Source organism: Python bivittatus, unplaced genomic scaffold, assembly GCF_059951505.1.
Source record: "Python bivittatus isolate LINGU-HERP-01145 unplaced genomic scaffold, Pbiv_v1 ctg000080_np1212, whole genome shotgun sequence".
In the NCBI taxonomy this organism is placed as follows: Eukaryota; Metazoa; Chordata; class Lepidosauria; order Squamata; family Pythonidae; genus Python; species Python bivittatus.
In genome coordinates this window covers 3,623,005-3,646,496 of record NW_028277035.1, presented here as the reverse complement: position 1 = coordinate 3,646,496, position 23,492 = coordinate 3,623,005, and the positions used below count along the sequence as shown (strand labels likewise).

At 36.0% G+C, this 23,492-nt stretch overlaps 1 protein-coding gene across 2 annotated transcripts in view; it reads left to right on the top strand.

Moving 5' to 3' along the window:
* Positions 1-23,492, top strand: part of UBE2O (ubiquitin conjugating enzyme E2 O) — an 86,233-nt gene that overhangs the window by 19,415 nt on the left and 43,326 nt on the right. For both annotated transcript variants that reach the window (XM_088133398.1, XM_007431846.3), the window contains exons 2-4: positions 16,719-16,778; positions 19,734-19,844; positions 21,878-21,975. In XM_088133398.1, coding sequence (XP_087989524.1) covers positions 16,719-16,778; positions 19,734-19,844; positions 21,878-21,975 — 269 coding nt within the window. The remainder of the gene's footprint in view (positions 1-16,718; positions 16,779-19,733; positions 19,845-21,877; positions 21,976-23,492) is intronic.

Below are 23,492 nucleotides of genomic sequence, written 5' to 3'. Positions count from 1 at the left end.
GAAATCTTATAGCTGTTTTTCGTTGCATATACTCTAAGTACATTTTTCTTGATCAAGTTTCCTAATTACTAAATGTGGAAAAGAAGAACTGTGATTGAAAAAAACTTAACCAACGTTTGTTGTTAAACTTCAAAGTAGTGATGCAGGTAAAATCAACTTAGGGGCCATGTCTAAACCTTAATCAGACCTAGCAGTTTCTGGAATATCCTGAATCATGCTTGGCCACATTGTACAAGCTTCAGAACATTGTGGCAGTTCAGTGACCTAATCAGTCAGTTTGTCCTAGAATAATCATTCTGAAATGCAGCAGATTCTTGGTCTAGTCTGGAAATGTGGTGTTGCCCATTATTGATATCTAATATTGTAGAACAAAGTCAAGTATCCATTTCCTAATGGAGAGACAATTATCAAACATCGGACGTGCTTGTGTGAAAGGTAAACCCTCCTCCCAAGTAACAAGCCCTTTAGAGAAACAACAGAACACTTGGTACAGTGGCTGTGGATTGTTTTCCAGGCTGGGTTCATTAATTTGGGGAGGAGAATGATATTTAGATTTGAGGCAATGTTGGCTTCAGTGCCTGATTGATTTGTATCTAAGCTGTTGTTTTCCTAATACTAAGATGCCTGTTTTTAGATAATGCTTAAAAGTAGATAAAATTGTACATGTCGCTGTGCAGATATCTAAAAAAATAAACTAAACCTACATAGTTTTCTTTTACTGTATGAATCTGCCTCTGCCTCCATTGCCAGGAAGGGTTTTTTCCCCTTGTTACTGCCACATAGATTTATAAAACATAATATTGTGCGTGTAATACATCCAAAAATTAAAAAAAAAAAAAACTATTCCAGCATGGAAATCTTTGGGACTTAAAATCATTATGCATGTATGTAAGAAATTAAACATTGAGTATAGAGCAAGTTAGATTAAATGAATAAATACATTAGAAAGAAGTATTAATATCCCAGATTGATAAAATAATAACTATCTTAAGAGTGGATATTGGTGAAATTGTGAATGCAACTCTAGAAATACCCACCATATTGGTCTGAAGGTCATTTCCACATGACACCCCATGTTTTGCTATAGAATAGCACTTTTATAATTTGATGTCTTCCAGATATTTGAACTTCAACGTCTAGAATTCTTGGCAATGACCATGCTAGCTCGGAATTTCTAGGAATAGCATACTAACTTTCTAAAGATATTACTTATTACTAGGATGATAGTGACAGTGATTATTATGATTATGTTTTAGTATAATAATTTATTACCATGGACATTTTATTCTTGATGATTAGTTCCCAAAGTTTTGATTGTTTTTGGATTTTTGCTATAAACCATCAGGAGTCTCTGGCAGATTTGGCAATATACAAATGCAATAAATAAATAAATTTTAAATTCCAGGCTTCTGGAGGATATGTAGTTTGGGAAAGGTTGAGGTGGAAATACTAAAGATGAAAAAAACCACTAAGATGTGAAATTCCATTTTTCACTTCTTCTTTTTTTTGAATTTGAGACTCTTTAATATGAATACCAGTAACTCTGCTGTGTAAAAGAGATGAGCAGAGAATGTTGAGCACAAAGTGTCATTTTCCATCCTCTGCCAGTTCCAGGTGGTGAAATACATCTTCAGAATATAAAGCATTTTGGCTGCTGAATTGATATACTCAGTGTGCTGCCATACACTTTTATGGCTGTACAATTCAGTCTGGTTTATGCATCCTTTCCTTATAAAACATCTACCACCATCTCTTAACTACAGTTCATACATTACTGCAAGAGGGAGGAAACCGAAATGGTTTTGCTGAACAAAAAATGAAGCTGAGATTGTTCCAGTAGCTTTCATACTCTTCTGCAGTCTGAACTACAGGAATGACTCTGCTTTTTATCAGGGAAACTTAATTCATGCCATTAGTTTGATTTCAGGGAAAATGCCATCTTCAGAGCTGGACATTAAACTGGACATCTATAACATTCATCTCAAATTACCTATATTGAGATATCACTATCCTTTCCATACAAATCTGTAAAATATTCCTTTTTTGCCTTCCCTTACTTCAATTCTATCCCAAATAATTTCATTGCTTTTATTTTTAACCTCTGTTCGTTTTGATAGAGCCTCTATGTTTATCCCTTTTCACCTACTTCCAAAACAATTCCATCAAAATCACCCTACATTTTTTCTGCTGCTTTTAATCTTAACCATTGCTTGCTCTCTTTGACTACATTTTTGCAACTATATTTTTCCTCTGTATCTACATCATACAATATCCTTCTCTCATTCACCTTTTTGCCACAGACATTCTCTTATGTATATTTTTTCTCATCCATGGCCTCTTTCACTTCATGATCCCACCAAGCATCCTTTTTCATTCTTATCATTAGCATAACTGCACACACTTTTTTAATACTTTTCCAAATAGCTTCCACATACTCTTTCCTTACGTCAACTTTTCATTCATTCTGTGGCAGATTAGTCTATTTTCTAATACATGTTAAATACAGGACTTGTATTTTCACTTTTTTCAGCCATTCTGTTGTCACTCTAGTTCTTTTCACAACCTTCCTTTTCTTCTATTTCCATTCTTCCCAATGTCCAGACTTGACATGATTAAATAATGGTATGTCCCACATTCAGAACCTTTAATTGCTGTTTGTATCCTTCACTAATTCTCTCAGGCTTTCATCATAAATAATTCAGATCAAGCACACTTCTAGATTTACATTCTGAGATTCAAAAGTTAATTCTACAAAAACGTAATAAAAGTTCCTGGCAAATATCCAATTCCATGTGAATATTTAAAGTTAAGTCCAACATGGGACATCAGTGTTAGCTCCTCCTTTCTCTGTCATAAATAAATAAATATTCAGAACAGGTATTTTCCTAAATGAATACATAGTTTCTGTCTTCACTCAATTTTTAGTGTAATGGTTAGTTGATTGAAATTCAGGAAATGGTTATGTAAACATCCACCTGCAAGCTTTTCCATTCTCAGACCCACTTCCCCACTGGAAGTCTTCACCATAATGTATTTGGGGATAAATTGATTCTAAATTAGAGATAGTACAGTTTCTAAAATTCTTGTAATCCCTTTCCTTTCATCTCAGTACATTTTGCTAAAGAAGACTTTGTGAATCCCCCTTGGAAAGAGTTGCTTTTTGTTTGAGGCAGCTAGATCTCTAAATGGCACAATCAGTTATTCTTTATATCTCATCTTGCTCCCATCCATCCATTCATGTCACCTACCAGAATAATTTTTCCCTTGGATCACATTCATTCAGTTTACCAAATATCATTCTTGGTTTTTTTTTCCATTGTCACCATTCATTGGATAATATGCAGCTATTACCAATTTATGGATTCCTACTTTCATTTGCATTCACAATAATCTAGATTACATCAATTCATACTTTCTGATATACATTGTAGCCCTTTCTTTCATAATTAAACCTTCACCTTAACTTACTTACTTACTTACTTTATTTATTTATTATTTACAGGAACAAAGAAAGATAGAAAATAAGAAATAGAAAAGAATAAAGAAAAAGAAAAAACATACAATTATGCCTTCAACCTTTCTTTCTGTCGAGTAATTATCATCTTAAACTTTTCCCCAACTTCTTTGTTCCTTTTTAATCCCAAAATCCCAAAATCATCAATCCAACTTTTTCTTTCAACAAAAAGTCCATATAAGGTACACAGTCTTTCGAAAAAATATTTATTTTTTCTCTGACCAAACTGGTCAGCTTCTCCATTTCAGCAATTTTATTAATTTTATAATCCAGTCTTCCACTGTAGATATTTCATTGGTTTTCCAACTTTTGCATACAATAATTTTGCCACAGTTACTATATACAGTATTAATTTCCCATATTTCTTTTCTAACCCCTTTCCATCTAATCCTTCTTCTCCCAATCTCTTTTTTTGTGTAAGCAGCCAATCCTCACACAATGGAGTGACAAAGAAACCACTTTCCCACAGCGTATTTAACTCTTTCATTGCCTTTTTAAATTTCTCCAAAAACTCAGTATCAACTTATTGCCTTATTCCATTTAAATCTTTCGTAGTTTACTCTTAATTATTCCTTTTGCTCTCTTTTCTTCTTCTTTTTTTTTAATCACCATTCAGTCTTTCTCAGGGTTATATTTTTTACTTAATTGCCGATCTTGTATTCCCTCGATAGAAATGAAGGTCCCAGTTCATAGAATTCAAAACTTTAAAACTTGAGTCTTTAAGAAAAAGGAATGACAGGCTTTAATGGCTAGAAGTTTCCCTTTAGAGCGCAAAGCTTGATGTTTTCCATGCTTCCTAGAGGGCTCAACTCTAAGAATATCAGGAAGATCCCTTAGGATGCCCCCAATAGTCTGAGGAGCCTCCCTTTGTGGAATCAAATGGGTGATCTCCAGGTTTCCTCCCGATCCAAGGAAACTCTAATTGCTCAGGGGTCAAATCTGCCCACCCACCCCCGCTGTCAGTTAATGCTTCCAAGTCATGTCTGTGCTTCATAGACACATCTTCAGTTTGCCATGTCCTCTCCTGAAAGTCAAACCTCCACTTTCACTTCCATACATCCTTCCCCTTTCACAGAAATACAGCATGCCTAGTTTTTAAAATTTCATTTCATGTATTTAATTCATATTCTTTACCATTTTCTTCTCTTTCATTCCTAATTGTAATCTTGCCATCTGCAGCATTTCCTGCTAATGATAAGGACAGTTCCAGTCAGTTTGGTACATTTTAATAAGCTCAACCAAAGTCCAGTTTCACTCCCAGGGTGCTCACACAGTCCCATGCAAACTCTCCAATCTAGAGACTACCTTGCCTACATCCCACCAAGTAGGAGGCACATGCAGTGTGTTGATAGTCAGGATATTCAGAAACAAACCTGAAATGTTGTACATAAGAATGTTCAGATCTCTAAAAGTATCTGTTATAATAAAGTAATATTTAACATGTCTTGAGATTCTCGTTTTTAATACTTATTTCATGCTTTAGTTCCCAGAGCTTTCTGGAAGCAAAAATCTCTTGATATGAGGATATCTGACATTTCTGTGGAAAACATTGTGCTGTCAATTCTGTGTTTGCGAGCATTACAGAATATTAAATGTTGCTGCTTTTATTATGGCTTTTTCCAACCCTGTTTATAGCCTTTTTCTTTATCTTCATAAATGATAACATATAATATTCTTTCTTATGAGTAATGAGTAATGCAGTTTGAACCTGCAAAAATACATAAAGCAATTTTTTGAAAAGTTTTTAAAAATAAAATTGATAGAATATTCAACCTGTCAGCAGTGATTAAAAGCATGTAACAATATTAGGAATTTCTAATTAGCTAGTACAAAATTGTTTGTCTCACTATAGAAAATGTAATTGTTCCATTATGAATCTTTGCAACTGTTGAAAACTATGTCAATGTCCAAGTATACGTTACATATTTATTTACAAAGGAGTAGGAAATCTGTGACTTCCGAACTCTTTCCTTCAACCCTCTGGAGTCCCTTCTAACCACTGTTGCTGAAAAGGGACACTATAGTTTTCCACAGTTTTGAAGCGGAGAATAAATTTATTTATTTTTTTTAAAGTTAATAAAATAAGCTTAACGTAGCTTTAAAAACCAAGAATTCCACAGTCCAGGAAAACAGAAAATATTGGCCCTACCCACCTACATGATACACTTCTATCATACCTATCCTACTGCAATCCTCATCTTTATCCTTCCTCCCCCCCCCCACTTTTTTTTGTTTCAACTTGGGTATCTTTTACTGTTTACAGGTAGTCCTCTTTTAGTGACTCCCTCATTTAGCAACTGTTCGCAGCTAAGACAGTGATGAACAAGTAACTTTATGATCAATCCTTGCATTTACAACCTTTGCAGGTCTGTAAAACAAAAGAAAATTGAAGATAATAAACACAGTCACGGTTTCACTTAGCAACCGTTTTGCTTAACTCCGAGTTGCTGGTCTCAATTGTAGTTGCTAAATGAGGACTACCTGTAGTCTGATGGTGTATGTGTGTGTGTGTACATTGTGTGTTGCCTTGTTGTGACATTTACTTATTTATTAAATTTAGAGGGCACCCAACTCCAAATGACTCTGAGCGGCTTACACTTTAAAAGGTGAAGAACAATAAGATTTTTTTTTTTAAAGGATCATACACATCTGGAAGAAACACACACGACACACCAAAGAAAAATCAACAGGTGCTCATCAGCCATCCTATCCCCAGACCTGGGATAAAAGCCAGGTTTCAAAGACTTTTGGAAATCTGACTGTTCTCTCTGTTTAACATTTCAGAAGAATTGATACATGTATAAGGACTCTTACATGACATTTATGTACACCTTGAATAATTTTACTGTTCCTCAGTGTCAAATGTCTATTAATCAATGTAGTTTTATATCATTCCTATCTTAAAAGACCTCAGAATAGAAAGATCAGTAGCCCCTGAGCCTCATTCATCAGGATTGCAATGGCAAATACTGTTCATGTCACCTGTGGATTGAAAGATCTCTATAGTATATGATTCCCCCCCCCCCCCCCTTACAAGGTGGCCTATTACAAGGGAGAAGATGGTAGAATAAGTTCCTGTGTTCCCATCCACCTTCTATTCCTGTTCAGTTTTTACTGCTCTGTTACATTTAATGTAGGCATGTCCTTACTCCAACTTATCTCAACTCCTGGATGTCAGTCAGATGCAGAATCCTGTGTAAATTTTCCTGCTAGGTAACAGTGCCACCTAGTGCTAGAATTGCTATTTTTGTTGTTTAAATTTTCCAGAAGGTAAGCCTGCTTTGTTTTATATAAATTTTCTTAATTGGCAGAACATGCTACTTAAAATGAAAAATCATAGGTGTGGGACATACTCATTTATTCTAGTGGGTGAGAGTAGTTAATATACTATTGAATTGTCTTATCGAAAAGCCACTATGCAGATAAATATTATAAACTTTTATTGATTTTGTTGGCAAACAGAAATTGAAATAAAAATCATTACTTCCTGTATTATCTATGTACCATAAAAGCATGTCACTTTTTTTTCAAGTGATACAGTAGTTGCTTCATAACGTGCAGTAGTTATTTGTTTAATTAGGGCAACCTTGCAATGCCAGTGATTCTCAAGTTCAGATTTCAAACGTCAGGGTTTCTAGACTGCTATGAAGCATCTAGTTTTTACTGACTTAAAGCTAAGACCATATTTCTGCAGATGAACTTTAAACTATAATTTGACAAGTTAAAGATGAATACAATATTAGACACTCAGTAGATGTGTTTTTAGTGTCCATCTGAGGAACAGTAAGAAAGTGTGAAATATTGGTAAAGCAATCTTGAGAGCAAGTAATATAGCCACTAGTTCTTGTTATGGAAGAGTACTATCTTGTTCAATGGATCATTGCTTGTCTGATATTTTTTACTGTGGAAATAGTTTCCATGGCAACCTTGACATGCAACCTCATTTAGACTCCTTACGGAATAATAATTTATAAAACTTAGAATTCTGATTTTGCCTTGTTTAAACAGATACATTTATGCTGATTTGTGAAATACCTAACTAGATGTATTCATAGACATACTTTCCAACAGACCAGAGTTGGATTATCTTATTATTATTTCCATGCAGTGAAACAGTGGGATGATAGCAAAATGTCACCATTACAGCATAGAAATGATATTCGTCTCTTTGTTTTGCTTCTACTGTATGTGTTTTTGTAATATTGCCAAGGGATTTCCCCCAAAATCCCAAGATAAAAAACATTCAAATCTGGAACATAAGTTCTCAATCTCCCAGTGAAGCATGCAGTGATGAGGAATTCACTGAGGCAGCTTCCCAGATAAATAATATTGAGCTCTTTGTAGTCCTTAGTTGCCCATTGCTCACTTCCGGTCTGACGTGGATGGTGTATTGAATGTAGTCTAGATACTGTATCTATCTAAGAATTCCAGCAGCTTCCTTTTTATTTAGATTCAGTGTCAGTTAAAGTACAGGAGAGTTGCTTGGAGAGATGCAGCCTATCCATCTTGTTTTAGACTATTGCCTCAGAAGTTAGCCAAAAGAAACCTAAAGGGTCTGGGAGGGTTATGAATGGTTTTGGGTTTTTGGGTTTTTTGTGTTGTTTATTTTTTTAATTCAGAGGATTGTGCCTACTGCCCTGAAGGTAGCATTGAGATTATCTCTTTAAAAAACTACTTTTATTTGGTCTGATTATCACTCATGTTGTGAATGAGGAAATGTTCAAGTAGTCCTGGCTGCTCATTTTCAGATATTTCTAAATGATATACATCCTTAAATCCATGTCAGTCTAGTTTCTAGCTCAGTTTGAGAATGACACTGGTCCAGAATGAAGGAGGTATAACTTTATGGCTGTCAGTACTATCCACAGTGTGCATTGCTAGCCTGCCTTGCATATTGGAGAACTAAATCAGGGTATATGATTCTTTCTATAGATAGGTTTCATAGCTGGGGATGAGGTTTACAGGTGAAACTGGAAAAATTAGAATATCATGCAAATGTTCATTTATGTCAGTAAGGCAACTCAAAAGGTGAAACCAATATATGAGATAGACACATTACATGCAAAGCGAGATATGTCAAGCCTTACTTTGGTATAATTGTGATGATTATGGCGTACAGCTTATGAAAACCCCAAATTCACAATCTCAGAAAATTAGAATATTACATGACACCAATAACACAAGGATTGGAAATAGAACAATATCGGACCTCTGCAAAGTATAAGCATGCATATGTACTCAGTACTTGGTTTGGGCCCCTTTTGCAGCAATGACTGCCGCAGTGCGGCGTGGCATGGATGCTATCAGCCTGTGGCACTGCTGAGGTGTTATGGAAGACCAGGATGCTTCAATAGCGGCCTTCAGCTCCGCTGCATTGTTCGGTCTCATGTCCCTCATCTTTCTCTTGGCAATCCCCCATAGATTCTCTATGGGGTTCAGGTCAGGCGAGTTTGCTGGCCAATCAAGCACAGTAATCTCATGCTCATTGAACCAGGTTTTGGTACTTTTGGCAGTGTGGGCAGATGCCAAGTCCTGCTGGAAAATGAAGTCAGCATCCCCATAAACCTCGTCTGCGGAAGGAAGCATGAAGTGCTCCAAAATCTCCCAGTAGACGGCTGCATTGACCTTGGACTTAATGAAGCACAGTGGACCAACACCAGCAGATGACATGGCTCCCCAAATCAACACAGACTGTGGAAACTTCACACTGGACTTCAAGCATCGTGCATTGTGTGCCTCTCCATTCTTCCTCCAGACTCTGGGTCCTTGGTTCCCAAATGAGATGCAAAAGTTGCTCTCATCAGAAAAGAGGACTTTGGACCACTGGTCAACAGACCAGTTCTTTTTTTCTGTAGCCCAGGTAAGACACTTCTGACGTTGTAAGTCAGGAGCGGCTTGACAAGAGGAATACAACATTTGAAGCCCATGTCCAGGATCCGTCTGTATGTGGTGGCTCTTGATGCACTAACTCCAGCCTCAGTCCACTCCTTGTGAAAATCCCCAACACTTTTGAATGGCCTTTTCCTGACAATCCTCTCCAGGCTGTGGTCATCCCTGCTGCTTGTGCACCTTTTTCTACCACACTTCTCCCTTCCACATAACCTTCTATTGATGTGCTTTGATACAGCACTTTGGGAACATCCAACTTCTTTTGCAATTACCTTTTGGGGCTTTCCCTCCTTATGGAGGGCATCAGTGATGGTTTTCTGCACAACTGTCAGGTCAGTCTTTCCCATGCTTGTGATTCCTACTGAACCAGCTCAGGAACCCTTTGCAGGTGTTATGGATTCATTAGCTGATTAGAGTGGGACACTTTGAGCCTAGAATATTGAACCTTTTCACACTATTCTAATTTTCTGAGATTGTGAATTTGGGGTTTTCATAAGCTGTACGCCATAATCATCACAATTATACCAAAGTAAGGCTTGACATATCTCGCTTTGCATGTAATGCGTCTATCTCATATATTGGTTTCACCTTTAGAGTTGCCATACTGACATAAATGAACATTTGCACGATATTCTAATTTTTCGAGTTTCACCTGTATATGTCAGAAACTAACTTATAAAAAATTTGCAAGGATTGCCTTTTATCTCCATGTTGCTCAATATCTACATGAGATCATTGAGTAAAATCTTCTCCTGGGCCTTCTAGATGTGAAGCAGTTTAAAGATACATGTTTTTAACTTGGCAAACCACTTCTAAAAATGTTGCCCAAAAGCCTTCATGCGCTTGCCCATGTAATCTCCAGGACTGACTCAGTGGTGCATGCACACACACACAGACAGACACATACAACCTAAACAGTCTGAGACTCAGGATTTTTGAAGGACCATCTTTTGCTATGTGACTCTGTGGTGTCCTTGCTACCTGGAATGAGGCAGGTAGCTATCAGGATGAGAACCTATTTCCATTGTGGCATTCAAATATTTATAATTAATTGATTTAGAAAGTTAATCTGGAACCTTCACTAAGTTTTATTTGATGTATCATTTTCAGGTTATTTTACTATTGGCTTTATTTCATGCTGCTGTTTTATATTACATTGCTCCTTCTCTCTGCTATTGCCAGATTGGTTTTGGGGAAAAAACTCTGCATCATAGGTGTGCAGAGACAAAGCATTATAGGGTCTTCAAGACTGTTGTTTGCCTTTGTTGTATAATCTTTATAGATTCTTGTTTTACTTCATATAGGACACCTACTTACAGTAGTCCATCTGAAGAGTGGCATATAAATATCAAAAAAGTAAAAACTCCTTTGAGTCCTGGTATCTGTATAGACATGCCAATATAGTTCTCTTGGCAGTACTGTAGTATGGAAATGTTTTGCCATTGCCCTAATTCTAATCTGGGATTTACTTATTTATTTTCACTTTCTACTCTCGCCTAAAGCTCTGGGTGTTCCATTCAAGTACTAACCATATCCAGTCCTGTTTGCCTTTTTGGGTCAACCAGGTTTAGCTAAGTATTGCCATCAACCCTCAGTTTTTAAAAAAAATATGAACCAATTTATGGTCTAGTGAGTGGTAAACTGGCATAGAAATAATCTGAAATTATTCATTTTTATTAAAACAATGACAGAAGATACTATTAAAATATAATGTTGAGCAGGGTGACTGGGCTGTGTCTTCTCACATTGTTAGCAAAGAGATTCTTGTATATCACTTGCTAGATCTACCTATTCCGTGACTCATTCTGCTTTTGTTCATGGAGCTGGTCACTGACTGAAATAAATATTATCTATCTATCTCTTCATGGAATGAATGCATATATGAAAGTGATAGTCACTTAATGTATAAATAAAACAAATCTTTACCCATAGGCATCAATTCCAACTTAAATCAGTTATAATGGAATATCTTAGAAGTTGTCCAGAGGTGTTAATCAGATGCATGAAAGCCAGAATCTGTCAGGCCTAGCCCAAGGAACTCCAAGAGACCATGTAAATTCAGTCCAGCAATGTTTATTAGCTACAACCTCTAGCAAGAATCTTCCCAGACTGAAACCCCAGCTCCCAAGTAATGCCAGCCACAACATTGTGAATTCCTCAGGGAGGTGCCAGTCTCATCCTCTTATCTTTCCCTCATGCCTCAGGAGATGAAAGAAAACGTTTTTCTCCCTGAGTCTGGCCTTCACAGAATCAAAGCATGAGGTCTAGAGATAAACAATAAAATATTATTAGCATATAATACAAATGTATATTCTAATGAATTATTTAAAAATTCATGGACATTATGATCTTGTCTAATAGTACGAGCTAAGGGTTCTGAACAAAGATTAAAGGGAAAAGTGGACATCCTTGTCTAGTACCTTTACAAAGTGGAAGTGAATGAAAAAATATCATTAACTTTCACTTTGGATTTGGGAATTTCATAGAGAATTTAGCCCCAGTTTATAAATCCTCTAGGAAATCCACATTTTGTTAAGGTAATACACATGTATTTTCTGTAAATTTTATCAAACGCTTTTTCTACATTTATTAATCAAATTGCAGCTTTCTTATTTTTATTCAGATCAATCAAATCTACTAGCCAAATATTATCTGATGTGTGCTCAGTTTTGATAAAACCCACTTGATCATTCTTGCCTGATTGCTGGGCACAACACTGACAGTTTAAAGTTCAGCCCAGAGTCCAGCTATAGTCAACAAACAGAGCACAGGCTCAGAGGAACAGGACATTGCAATAGCAGAGAGGCTCCACAACAGTTCCTGAATCAAGCATCAAGGAGCTTAGTCAGCCAGTCTGAGTCGAAAAGCCAAGTCAAGGAGCAGAGCAAGAAGCAAGGAACACAGAAATGTAGATCTGAGGGTGATGAGTTGTTTCCAACTGAGGGGCCATCATTATTCTTAAGTCAGACAGATGCAGGATTCAGTTTTCTGAATATGGAGCTATATCATCAAGCTTACCTATTGTCAAGTATTAAATAGTGGAAGGCAACAATTGGTGTTAATTTTACAATTTGGGGAATGTTGGAATATACATATATCACACCTTTGGTTGGATGGACAGTATTGGGATCTAAATGCAGTAGAACTCTGATATCTCTGGAAACAATTATGTCAGAAAGCTATGGAATGTAATGTCTAATTAAAAAAAGATTTGACCTCTTTTCCCATGCTAAATTGACTTTATGGGGAAACCCAACATTAAAAATTGGGGGAAAGGTGGTGATATGGAAAAATTGGATGAAAGCAGAGATATTGACTTTGAACCAATTGATAGATGATGAAGATGAATTTTTAAGAGATATAATGTGTTAACAGATAAATTTTATCTGTCAAATGTAACCCAATGGCAATATTTATAGCTACAACATTTGTTAACAACATTGTTTGGACCAATAGCATTTTCAGCTTTCGAGACACCTGCGTTGCTAGAACAGTTTGTTAAATCTTTTAGAACTAAAAAACCTACTATTAGCTTTTATACATATTTGTTATCAATGAATCAATTTGATATACAGATGTTAAGGGATGAGTGGAATAAAAAATTAGAGGTTTCTATATTGCCTAGACAATTAGAGAGTGTTTTAATTTCTATAGCAAGAATGTCAATGGACCTTAAACTACGACTTATACAACAAAAAATAGTATTTAGCAGTTATTGGACTCCATTATGTTTGTATAGAAAAGGGTTGTCAAAAACAGCGTTTTGTTGGAGATGTAATAAGGACAGTGTCTCTTTAAAGCATATGTTTTTACAGTGTCCTATACTTACTAAGTTTTGGGAGAAAGTAGCGGACTATCTATCTATATATGCTGTATATATTTCAAATTTGGACACTGCCCATCTCACTAGGAAGTGACTCTGGGTGGTTTACAATAAATACAAAAAATGAATATTAATACATTAAAAATAGTATAAAAATACAATAAAAACCATATGATTATGCATGATATATGATTATATGATTGTGCAACAAAAGCTAAAATTTTCAGAGGATAATATTCTTTTGAACTATATGTCTAATACATGGAATTTGACATCTGGACAACATAAATGGATTCTCTGTGCCCTTATTATGGCCAAAAGACTGATACTGCAGCGTTTGAAAGATAAATGCATGGGCCCATTTATTCAATCGATTGAACACCTGATTGCACTTGCCACTTATGAGTGGATTGCCTATAGACATAGACTTTGTATGGACAAATATAATGAAATATGGGACTCATTTATACAAAATACAGTAGGTTAAAAAAACGATAGTCACATAAATGTATTGGAAATGGATATGCATCTGAATAATTTTTGCATGAGATAAATATATATAAATTTGTAACTATTTACTGTTATAATGATACACTATGCTAAGTTTTTATTTCCTTTGTTGTATTTTTGTTACTTTTTTGTAATAGCACTTTTTAATGTTTTTTTCTTCTTGATAGTGTATTATCATTTTTGTGTTTTGTTTCTCTTCTTTTTGTTGTTAATTAAAAAGCAAAAAGCAGCCAGATGCAAGAGCGGCTCCATTACAGACTTTTTGCTTGTTGAGGAGTTAAGTGGAGCTCCTTTGTTTGATTCTCCAAATCTGCTGACATATCCTGCAGCTGGGTACCTGGTCAGGTGCTAGCCTATTGTCACTTGACTCCTCCCACATCTGCTCCTGCTGATTATCTGTTGAGTCAGCCTCAAGTGGTTGATTAATTGCAGATTAATGAGGCTGACAACTTGCTGGATCAGGCCCCTCAATTTCTGAGTTAGAGAAGTCCATGACATAGCAATGTGATGAAATATTGTTCCAGTAGTGCACGTCTTCCTGTGTTTAAAAGCTTCTGCTGGACTGGGTGAGGCTAGCTGGAATATGTTACTTTGGTTCTTTGTGTCCTCATTGGTGATTTTACTGGCAAAATTCAAATCTTGAACGCCTGCGCTACCTTTTCTGACTGAGGACTGCACTTAGCAGGGCAAGAGGTGTGTAGCATTCCAACAAATGCCAAAACAAAGACATGGATGGGCCAAAACAATTTGTTATCAATTTTTGGAGGAAATTAGGGGATGCAGCCAAAGTTTTTAGAGCCTCATGCATATTATAACGGTAGTTTGCTCCTACTAGAGTGTTTAAAAATCCTGAACCTGTTAGAACATTTTCAGTTGTAACTTGAACATAATGTAATGATTATCCAAGTAGCCACATTTGGGCTCTTCATTGTCACACTTTCATCAGTATAACAACAGAGTTTTGATGTAGGCTGATAATACTGCATTATCTGAGTTGCTGTACCAGGATTATTTTGGCAGTCCTTTGGAAACTGTTTATCAGATTTATTTATTTTATATTAGTCACTTTGGTTGGTCTTGGAAAGAGAAGCAATATAATTTTTAATAGATATTAGCTATATAAGAAGAGCTGTTTTCCTGCAAATAAAGTAAACCCTTGGTTTAATGAACCATTCAGGGAAGGTTAAACTGTTAAGCATGTTAAACTGGAATGTCTGTTAAGTCCATGAACAATGTAACTTTACATCTTTTGCATCAATTTATGCCATTCATGATATTTGTAATGACATCATTATACAAATGATATAAACTGACACAAAGTTGTTAGTTTACCTAAACTATCTGGACTTTTTTGAATACAGTAGATTTTATTGTTTTTTGTGGTGGGGTCTGGAATTAAATTTTGCCTGTGGTATCTGAGGCCCCCTAAATTGAGGGTTTACTTCAGATCACTAGCTCATAGTATGTTGTCTGAAGAATAGCTCTATAAGATATAAATTGTCCATTCCCAATTTAGAGAATATTTCTGATACTTAATGTTACAGGTTTCTTTCTCATCAGCATACCTTCACAATACATTGTATAAATTAATACTAGTATATTCTAAGATACTTGAAAGTTTGCACTTATACTTACACATTATTTAAAATCGGGCAGTAGAATATCTCGAAATTGCCAGGAGGCTGTTTAGTGTAATAAGATAGTTCTATTTCTCTCACAATAAACAATTGCTGGCCTTAGTTGCAGACAAGTATTGCTCTGCCAAGGTAAAATTGGACCTTTCTAAATAAAGATTTTTAGTGAAGTGAAAAAGAGTATACAAAAGTGTCAGAAGAGATGCAAAGCAAACTTGTTGCCTGTCTAGGACCAGAAAATTAGCATAGTAGTACAGAATGCTTGTATGCCAACAATGCTCAAGTTTGGGAGGTGAAACAGCAATTTCACATTCCTGCATGTGTTCATCAGAGTATGTAGAAACGGAATGTAGAATTGTATCGTAATACTGATTTTCACAGAACGCAATTTTGTGGGGAAGATAACTGTCTAAAAATGCTTTTTAGTGCTATCACAGCTGCTTTATTTGATTATGAACCTTTATTCAGACACAATACTGGGAAGCATATACAGTATAAGTTACTGGGTATAAATAAATGGCATTTGTAAACTATGTTCTCAGATCTATTTTCCGGTATGACAGGTTATTAATAATGTAAGTACTTGCCTTTTACTTCTTCTTCTTTTTCCATTCTGGAAATGTCTTGCCATTTATATTTTAATATTGGTACCAGAGGATGGAGAGATAGTACTGTTCCAGAGACCACCCAAAAACAGAGGCATTACATACCCTATCAAGGAGGTATACACATATTTATATGCAAAAGTCCCCATTTCGTTATCACTGTCAGATACTGCTGGCTATGTGACTGCACTCTTTTGTGCACCAAAGCCCTTGCAGATGTAAGAATACTTACCCTTCCATTACAGTAATCCGGATAGCACATGCTATTCTGAAGGAAGGTAAGTTTGTATGGCATCTCCACTGCAGTGATTATATGGTATTGTAACAGCTATTAATGATGATACTCGGGCTACTGATGAAAGAACAGTTTAAGCACATGTTGTGTAGTCTGATTCTGGCAGTAAGCAAGATAGGTCTTCTTAAGTATCTCAGTGGAAGATACTCCAGGAACCTATTGGAGTAAGCCTGAGCTCCTTTGAGGAATGACAAAGTACAAATATAATAGAATAATTATATTCTTGTTGGATTCCAAGTAGAGATGCAAAAATTGTACTGTATGATTGTAAACTTCATTATGTATTCATTGCTGTTACATCTAATGATAAGATTTTGAAGGAATGTGTTATCTGTATATAATTTTTTTTTTTAAATCACTAATCTTCATTATTGATACTAGCTGTTCATGTAGTCAAGCATGGTTAGAATTAATACTGATTACCTTCCCTTTCTTTTTCTCACCGTAGTTGAAGCTCGAAGACAGATCAGTGGTGCCTCGAGATGTCGTCAGGCACATGGGCTCACGTGTAAGTCTTGCTGTGTATAGGACAAAGAAACAAAACAATATCATGTGTCATTACTATTAAATTTTGCTGCAACTGATATATTTTACAAGGGCCAGATAATTTATCTCCATAGAAGTAATGGTGTTTTTTAATACACATGTGAAAATAGTGCTCAAAGGTAAGCATGATAGCATGTGATGTGTGGGGCTAGATCAGCAGTATCAGCACTGAGGGTGAATTGCTGTTCACAGATTATCTTCTGGCTAGGGTACTGATTTCTGAAGAGAACAATTTGTACTTATTCAGATTTGAATAAATATTATTAAAGATACAAGTAAAAAGCTAGATATTTGCCAGTCAGCAGTTTTCTTCAGGATTCAGTAAACATTTTTCTTAGTGACAAAGAAATCAAGTGGTTGAGAAAGAAGAAAAGTATAAATCATCATCTGTAAATGCACAAATAGGAGTTAGAGTCACACAATGGGAAAATAATTAGAAAAACATTAAAAGTATTAGATTCCATAAGTATCAGCCAGAGCTAATTTATAAAATCTTATTTTATTTTATTTTGTTTTTATCAATTTATGTGCTGCCCACGCATACTTATTCACATATATTCACATACAGAAAATCCTCTAAAGGTTCTGGGTCAAAACATAAATGTTAAGTCTGTACCTAGAAAAGTATCAGATTAGAAAGATATCCAATACTACTTTGTTTCACAACAAAGAAATTACAGCAAATATATACCAGAAGTCCTCTAATATTCTTTGCATAGTGGAAGACTTTTAACGTACCAGCATTCAGATTTATAAAATTTTTTGTTTACACTCAGTAATATAAACACATGCTGCATAGTTTTGAATGAAAGGGGGAAATGCGTATGCTGCAGTGTTTGGAATTTCCTGCACTCAGTGATCATGGAAATTTTTGAAGCTTTACTTGATTTGAAAATTAGGAATCCATTGTTGGAAGTGTTTTAAGCTTGTGTGTGTGAATTGACCATATTCCATTTTTAAAAAGGATATATAAGACCCTTGAACAATGAGATAAGGAATAGAGTGGAATATATATATTTTAAGAAATCTTGAGTCCTTCTGAATCACTGTTCTTGTACACCTGCATTGTAAGGAGTAACCTCTTAGTGTACATTACAGTTGTAACCTATATCCAATCATGGGACCTTAGCATTTCTGTTTGACATACTACTGTGCATGGATATCATGTTCAGAATTTTAAAGTTACCCTTGATAATAAAGGGTTTGGTATCTCTTTGGAAATCCCTCCTGCTGTATGTTGATAAGACCCATGTACTTACCAGTTGTTTGTTTTTTGGAGAGAGAAACTTACGTGGGTAATGTCCAAAAAAAGATACATGCTATGCCTGGCTATCGGTCCAGCGTTCCATTCCTGCTGGTGTGCAGATGCCTGTGAGAAGCCCACAGGCAGAACAGATTATAATAGTACTATCAGCTTGTGATCCGTAGCAACTGATATTAAGAGGCAGGTTGCTGATATATTCGTCAATGTCTGGTCATCATGACTAGAGCCATTAATAGCCTTATCTTCCCTGAAGTACTGTAATTCATTTATTTTATATTGACAGATCTCTTCAGTGTAAATGTGTCCTTTAATAAATCCTGATGTTTGAGAATAGCTGTGGAAGTCAGCTGTTGGCTCCATTTTTAAGTGGATGCCACTCATTAATAAATAAATCAAATGTTATTCTAGCAGTTGCCAGATTACGAAAAGATAATGATGTATCTAGATTTGTAACTACTTTCTCAGCAAGCAAGTAGTATATGTAGGCACAAGGGGCATCAAAAATAGTATTTCATCCACTTGGTAATTAATTATTTTAATTAAATAATGCTTTAATTCTGAAGAACCAGAGGGAGAAAAAGGACATCCGCAATTGTTAGGATACATGACAGTACAGTGGTACCTCGGGATACGAACTTAATCCGTTCCGTGACTCTGGTTGCAACTCGAGTTGGTCTCAAGTCGAGGTAAAGTTTCCCATAAGGTTCAATGTAAATCCGGTTAATCCGTTCCGCCCTCCGAATTTGGTCGCAACCCGAGGCAAATTTCCCCATAGGGTTCAATGTAAATCCGGTTAATCCGTGCGACCCGAATTTGGTCGCAACCCGAGGCAATTTTCTCTTCAGAGCCTTACTCCTGCCAAGCCTGCTCTGCATTTTCTTTGGAGCCATGCTAACACACACACCAAAAACCTTCGCAAAACACCACAAAACACACCACAAACCTCACCGAACGTCTCCTTGCTACCGTGACCTCACCCACAGGAAGCCGCGACCACGTGGCAGCAGGGAAAATGGCCGCGGATCCGGTTCGTAAGTTGAGGCGAGTTTGTAACCCGAGGTAAATTTTTCCTGCCGAAGCTGGTCGTAACCCGAAATGTTCGTTAGTAGAGGCGTTCATAACCCGAGGTACCACTGATACTGTGTACTGATATTTGTTCTACAGATAGGAATAAAGTATTTGGCACATTTCTAAATGTTCAAAGAATACAAGCTCAATAATCATTGACACTTGAATGCATGAAATAGTATTTGGGAAATACTGGTTTTCTGTAGAATTCTTTTGACACTAATCTGAATTGACTTGTATATAAAGACTATCCTCCTTGTTCTGAAATCTCAGATACTGGGCAGATGCTATCTAGTCTGAGAAATAGTTTATCTGATATAGGAGTTCCACACTTACAAAGAAATTTCAGATAAGAGTGATGGATGTGGAAACATGAAAGGAGTGTGGAGGCAGCAGTTTTCTTGCCCAGTGAATAGGGAAAAAAACATTAAAGCTCTTTATTCACCTTGTTAGGCTGTATTTCATGGGTCTTGAATTCTCTTTCTATGGTAAGCAGTGGGTGAAGCCTTCAAGATTCTTGGGTTCTGCTTCAGCAAAATTTGAAACTATGTTGAAGTTTAAGGAAATATTTGTTTTCCTTTCCAGGACAGCCAGTGTGGGACGGTTGTTGATGTCAATATAGAGTGTGCAGTAAAACTGGTGGGAACCAACTGTATCTTGTATCCTGTCAACAGCAAAGATCTTCAGAATATCTGGGTGAGAATGCTTTAAACTACTTAGCCTGACACAGCAAGAACTCTTCTAGGTCACAAATTTAACTTGAAATCAACAGGAATAATAAGCAATGTCAGTTAATAAAGCTCACATTTGATCTAGAGAGAGTAATTCCTTTAAATCTTAGAAGATTTGGGATTCCACATCAATCTGCCTCTATATTAAGGTAGTCATCTAAGGCCTTTCTGTAGATGGTTTGTTACTTGTGGCTATATACAAAACATTTCTAGAAATGTTGAAGTAATAAAAAAGAGCCTTTTTTTTCTAGGGCTTTGAAGGGAAATGGTTATTTGGGGAAGAAAAGTAACTGTATGTAAAACTTAATTTTAGCACCCTGTAGAGATACAAATACTGTAAATGTTTCCTGCATTCTGAGTGCTTTGAAGCCTTGGGGAGAATAAGAACAGATTGACTGACCTCTAGATCAGAAACCAACAGGAGAAGATCAATAAACAAAGAATGCTTTCCTGTCCTATAAAAATAAATGTCAGAGCCCTTTAAGGAAGAAATGCATTCTTGTCCAGTACACAGAGTTGTATCAAATAGCTTGTCCTCTCTGTACAGGAATTGTATTGACTTGATACTGTAAATATTCTTACATAAAACTCTTCCCATATGTAGTTTTTAGAAATCATTTTGGGGAGTAAAGGCTGACTAACAATTCATGAACACTTTTCTTAGCCATGTTATGCATCATTTAAAAGTACACTATTAGAAGATATTTCATAATATATTTTTTCAGTTATTCCAGATTTTTTTCTGTGCCTTTGCATCTCTAGTTTTGATATCCAGTTTGTAAGCTCTTGCCCTTATTATAACACAGAGCATGTCCTTCTATTCTTTCAGAATAAAATCAAATTCTGGATTTAATCTCCACTAGAATATTATTTTTCCTTCCTCCTCTGTCTTACTATTAAATTGTTTCAACAAATTATTAATAGTGGCTAAGGTGCTGGCCTAGAAACTGGAAGCCTGTGAGTTCTAGGCCTTCCTTAGGTGTGAATGCTGGCTGGTGACTTTGAGGCAATCACTCTCTCTCAGCCCAGCCTACCTCACAGAGTTGTTGTTATGGGGAAAATAGGTGGCAGGAGCATTATGCATGCTATTTGCATTGTACAAAATAAAGGCAGGATATAAAAATAATAAAAGCAACAAGAACAACCCCTGTAAGCTGCTTTCCTGCAAACATTACTGTGTGGAATATGAAACAGATAATGCAATACTGTTTCCTATATTAGGAATGTATAAGAACTTGCTAATTTCTAACTGCATTTGTTTGTTTTCCTAGCTGTTTACAGTATATTATCTTTTTTTAATTAACTTTTTAACTCTTTTTCTACTTAAATGCTTTGATCGTGCTCTAAAATCCTTCTTAAAAAGATGAGAAGTGTTACACTTCCATCAACCACAGTTTGTTTATTTGTTAGATTTATATCCCTTCTTTCATACAGGAGTTTAAGGTGATATGCATAGTCCCCCATTCTATTTATTCCTGTAACAAAAACTCTGTCAGATAAATTGGACTGAGAGAGAGTGACTGGCCGAAAATCACACAGTGAGCTTCCATTGCTGAGGGTGTAGAATCTGGGGCTTGCCAGTGCCAGACCAGTACTTTAACCACTATATCACACTGGGTGTCACACAGTTCTTACAAGGCTGAGGAAACTACCTCTCAATTTATTGTCACACAAAACATTCTGTCTTTTCTTGGAACACTTTATATGTAAGATTGGTCCGGGATGTTTCCAGCTATTTTTATATTTGATTGTTCAGCTTCACTATGACATTGGTCATCAAATACAGACATTAATACATATCTGCATACTGGATTTATAAAGGAGGGAAAATTCCTTATCTGGAAGATGTTCAATTGATCATGTTCATTTGCACTTGAGGTAGTTCCTTCTTTGAGTTAGTTTACCCTATTACAATTTTATGAATTTAATTGAGTTAAAATAATCTCTGATAAAATAAACTAAGAAATCAGGTATTCTAACTCTCTCCTTCCCCCTCAGCCCTTTATGTATGGTGACTGCATAGCCTATGACTGGTGGCTTGGAAAGGTGTATGATTTAAAGAACCAAATCATTCTGAAGCTCTCCAATGGCGCCAGGTATTTCTGTTGCTTCTGCTATGGAGCATGTGATTAGCTATTGAATAAATATAGGTTCTTAAGGGCTGTCTTCTACACATGCTTATCAAGGAGTAAGTCCTATTAAACTTACTCCCAGATAATTAAGTTCTGAATTAAAGTCTCATAACACTGATTTGTTAGGATTTGTTAGTTGTACTCTTATTCTTCAGATAAGATTTATGTTGATAAATCTATTGCAGTATAGAATCCTTAATAAGAAGTTGGGGATTATTTCAAAGTTACCTGCATAACCTGAGTGAAAACTGGCAATTTGGGATGATTGCTTGGCTCTTGCATTCCTAACATTACTATTTGTATGTTAACTCGTCTATCTGTCTTGCCTGCAAAAGCTCCATTGGCCAGCCCATGTAGTTGCATAATGTCAGTTTTAGGAGGCTTTTATGTTATAGTGGGAGGCTGTGGGGTACCTGGATTATACAGCAAGCACATAAGAACTTTGTTGAAGCAGCTAGTTAAGTAAAAAAGTAAATTTCCAATTAATAAACTCTTCTGATATTTGCTTATCTGAATCATGCTCTCCAGATATTTTGGACTACAACTCTCATCAGTTCCAGTTAACATGGCTACTGTCAGATACAGTACAGAGAAAGTTGTAGCCAAAACGTATAGAGGACACCCTTTTTGAGAAGGCTGGAGAATTGGACGCTAACTCTGGAAATACTGTTATTGTTAGATATAATTGATAGTCTATAATTACTATTTCTGAACTACATGTTATATAAGTGAATTAATCTCAGTATTTACCAGTAGTACTTTACTATCTCATTGTTTGAGCAGATCATCTGCCCTGATGGTAGTATCCTCATTTCATTGTATTGAACAAGGATGACAACTCTGTTTGAATTCAGCACCTTGAGTACATTTTTCTGGCCCCATATGTCTCTCCTAAAATCTGTAGAATGTAAGACATTTTTGTCTGTATTAAAGCTATATTTCTTATAATGTCATGGGTAATATATAAATATATCCATCTATTCCCAAGTATCTTACTCAACCATAACAATAACAGGCTTTATTAAAGGCCTTCATATTGGTCTTAACATTAGGGCTTCATACAGTAGGGCCCTCTTAGGCTGTATGTGTCAGGACACTTCAGCCTTTTTTGGGCCGGTGGGCAGACTAGAATTTTGTGACCATGTTATAAGCACTTTCACAAAATTGTTGTGCATGGCTGATGTAGCCAATTGTAGAACATCCATTTACCAGATGGCAAAAAGAACAGAGTCTCATTTTATTTACTAGGAGTGCCCCAGGGTGTCTGGGGAATCTGAGGGCATTGTTGAGTATATGGTTATGTTTGATGTTATTGATTTGTTTGCTGCATGCTAACTAATTAAAATAAACTTTAAAAAATAAAATCAGATAGTGTAGAAAGCTTGGTGAACATGAAAGGATATTGCCCCAGATGCCATGCTGGGGATCCATACAGTTTGGTTATATCTGCATTTTTTCCCCCATGTGTGTATAGCCTAGTT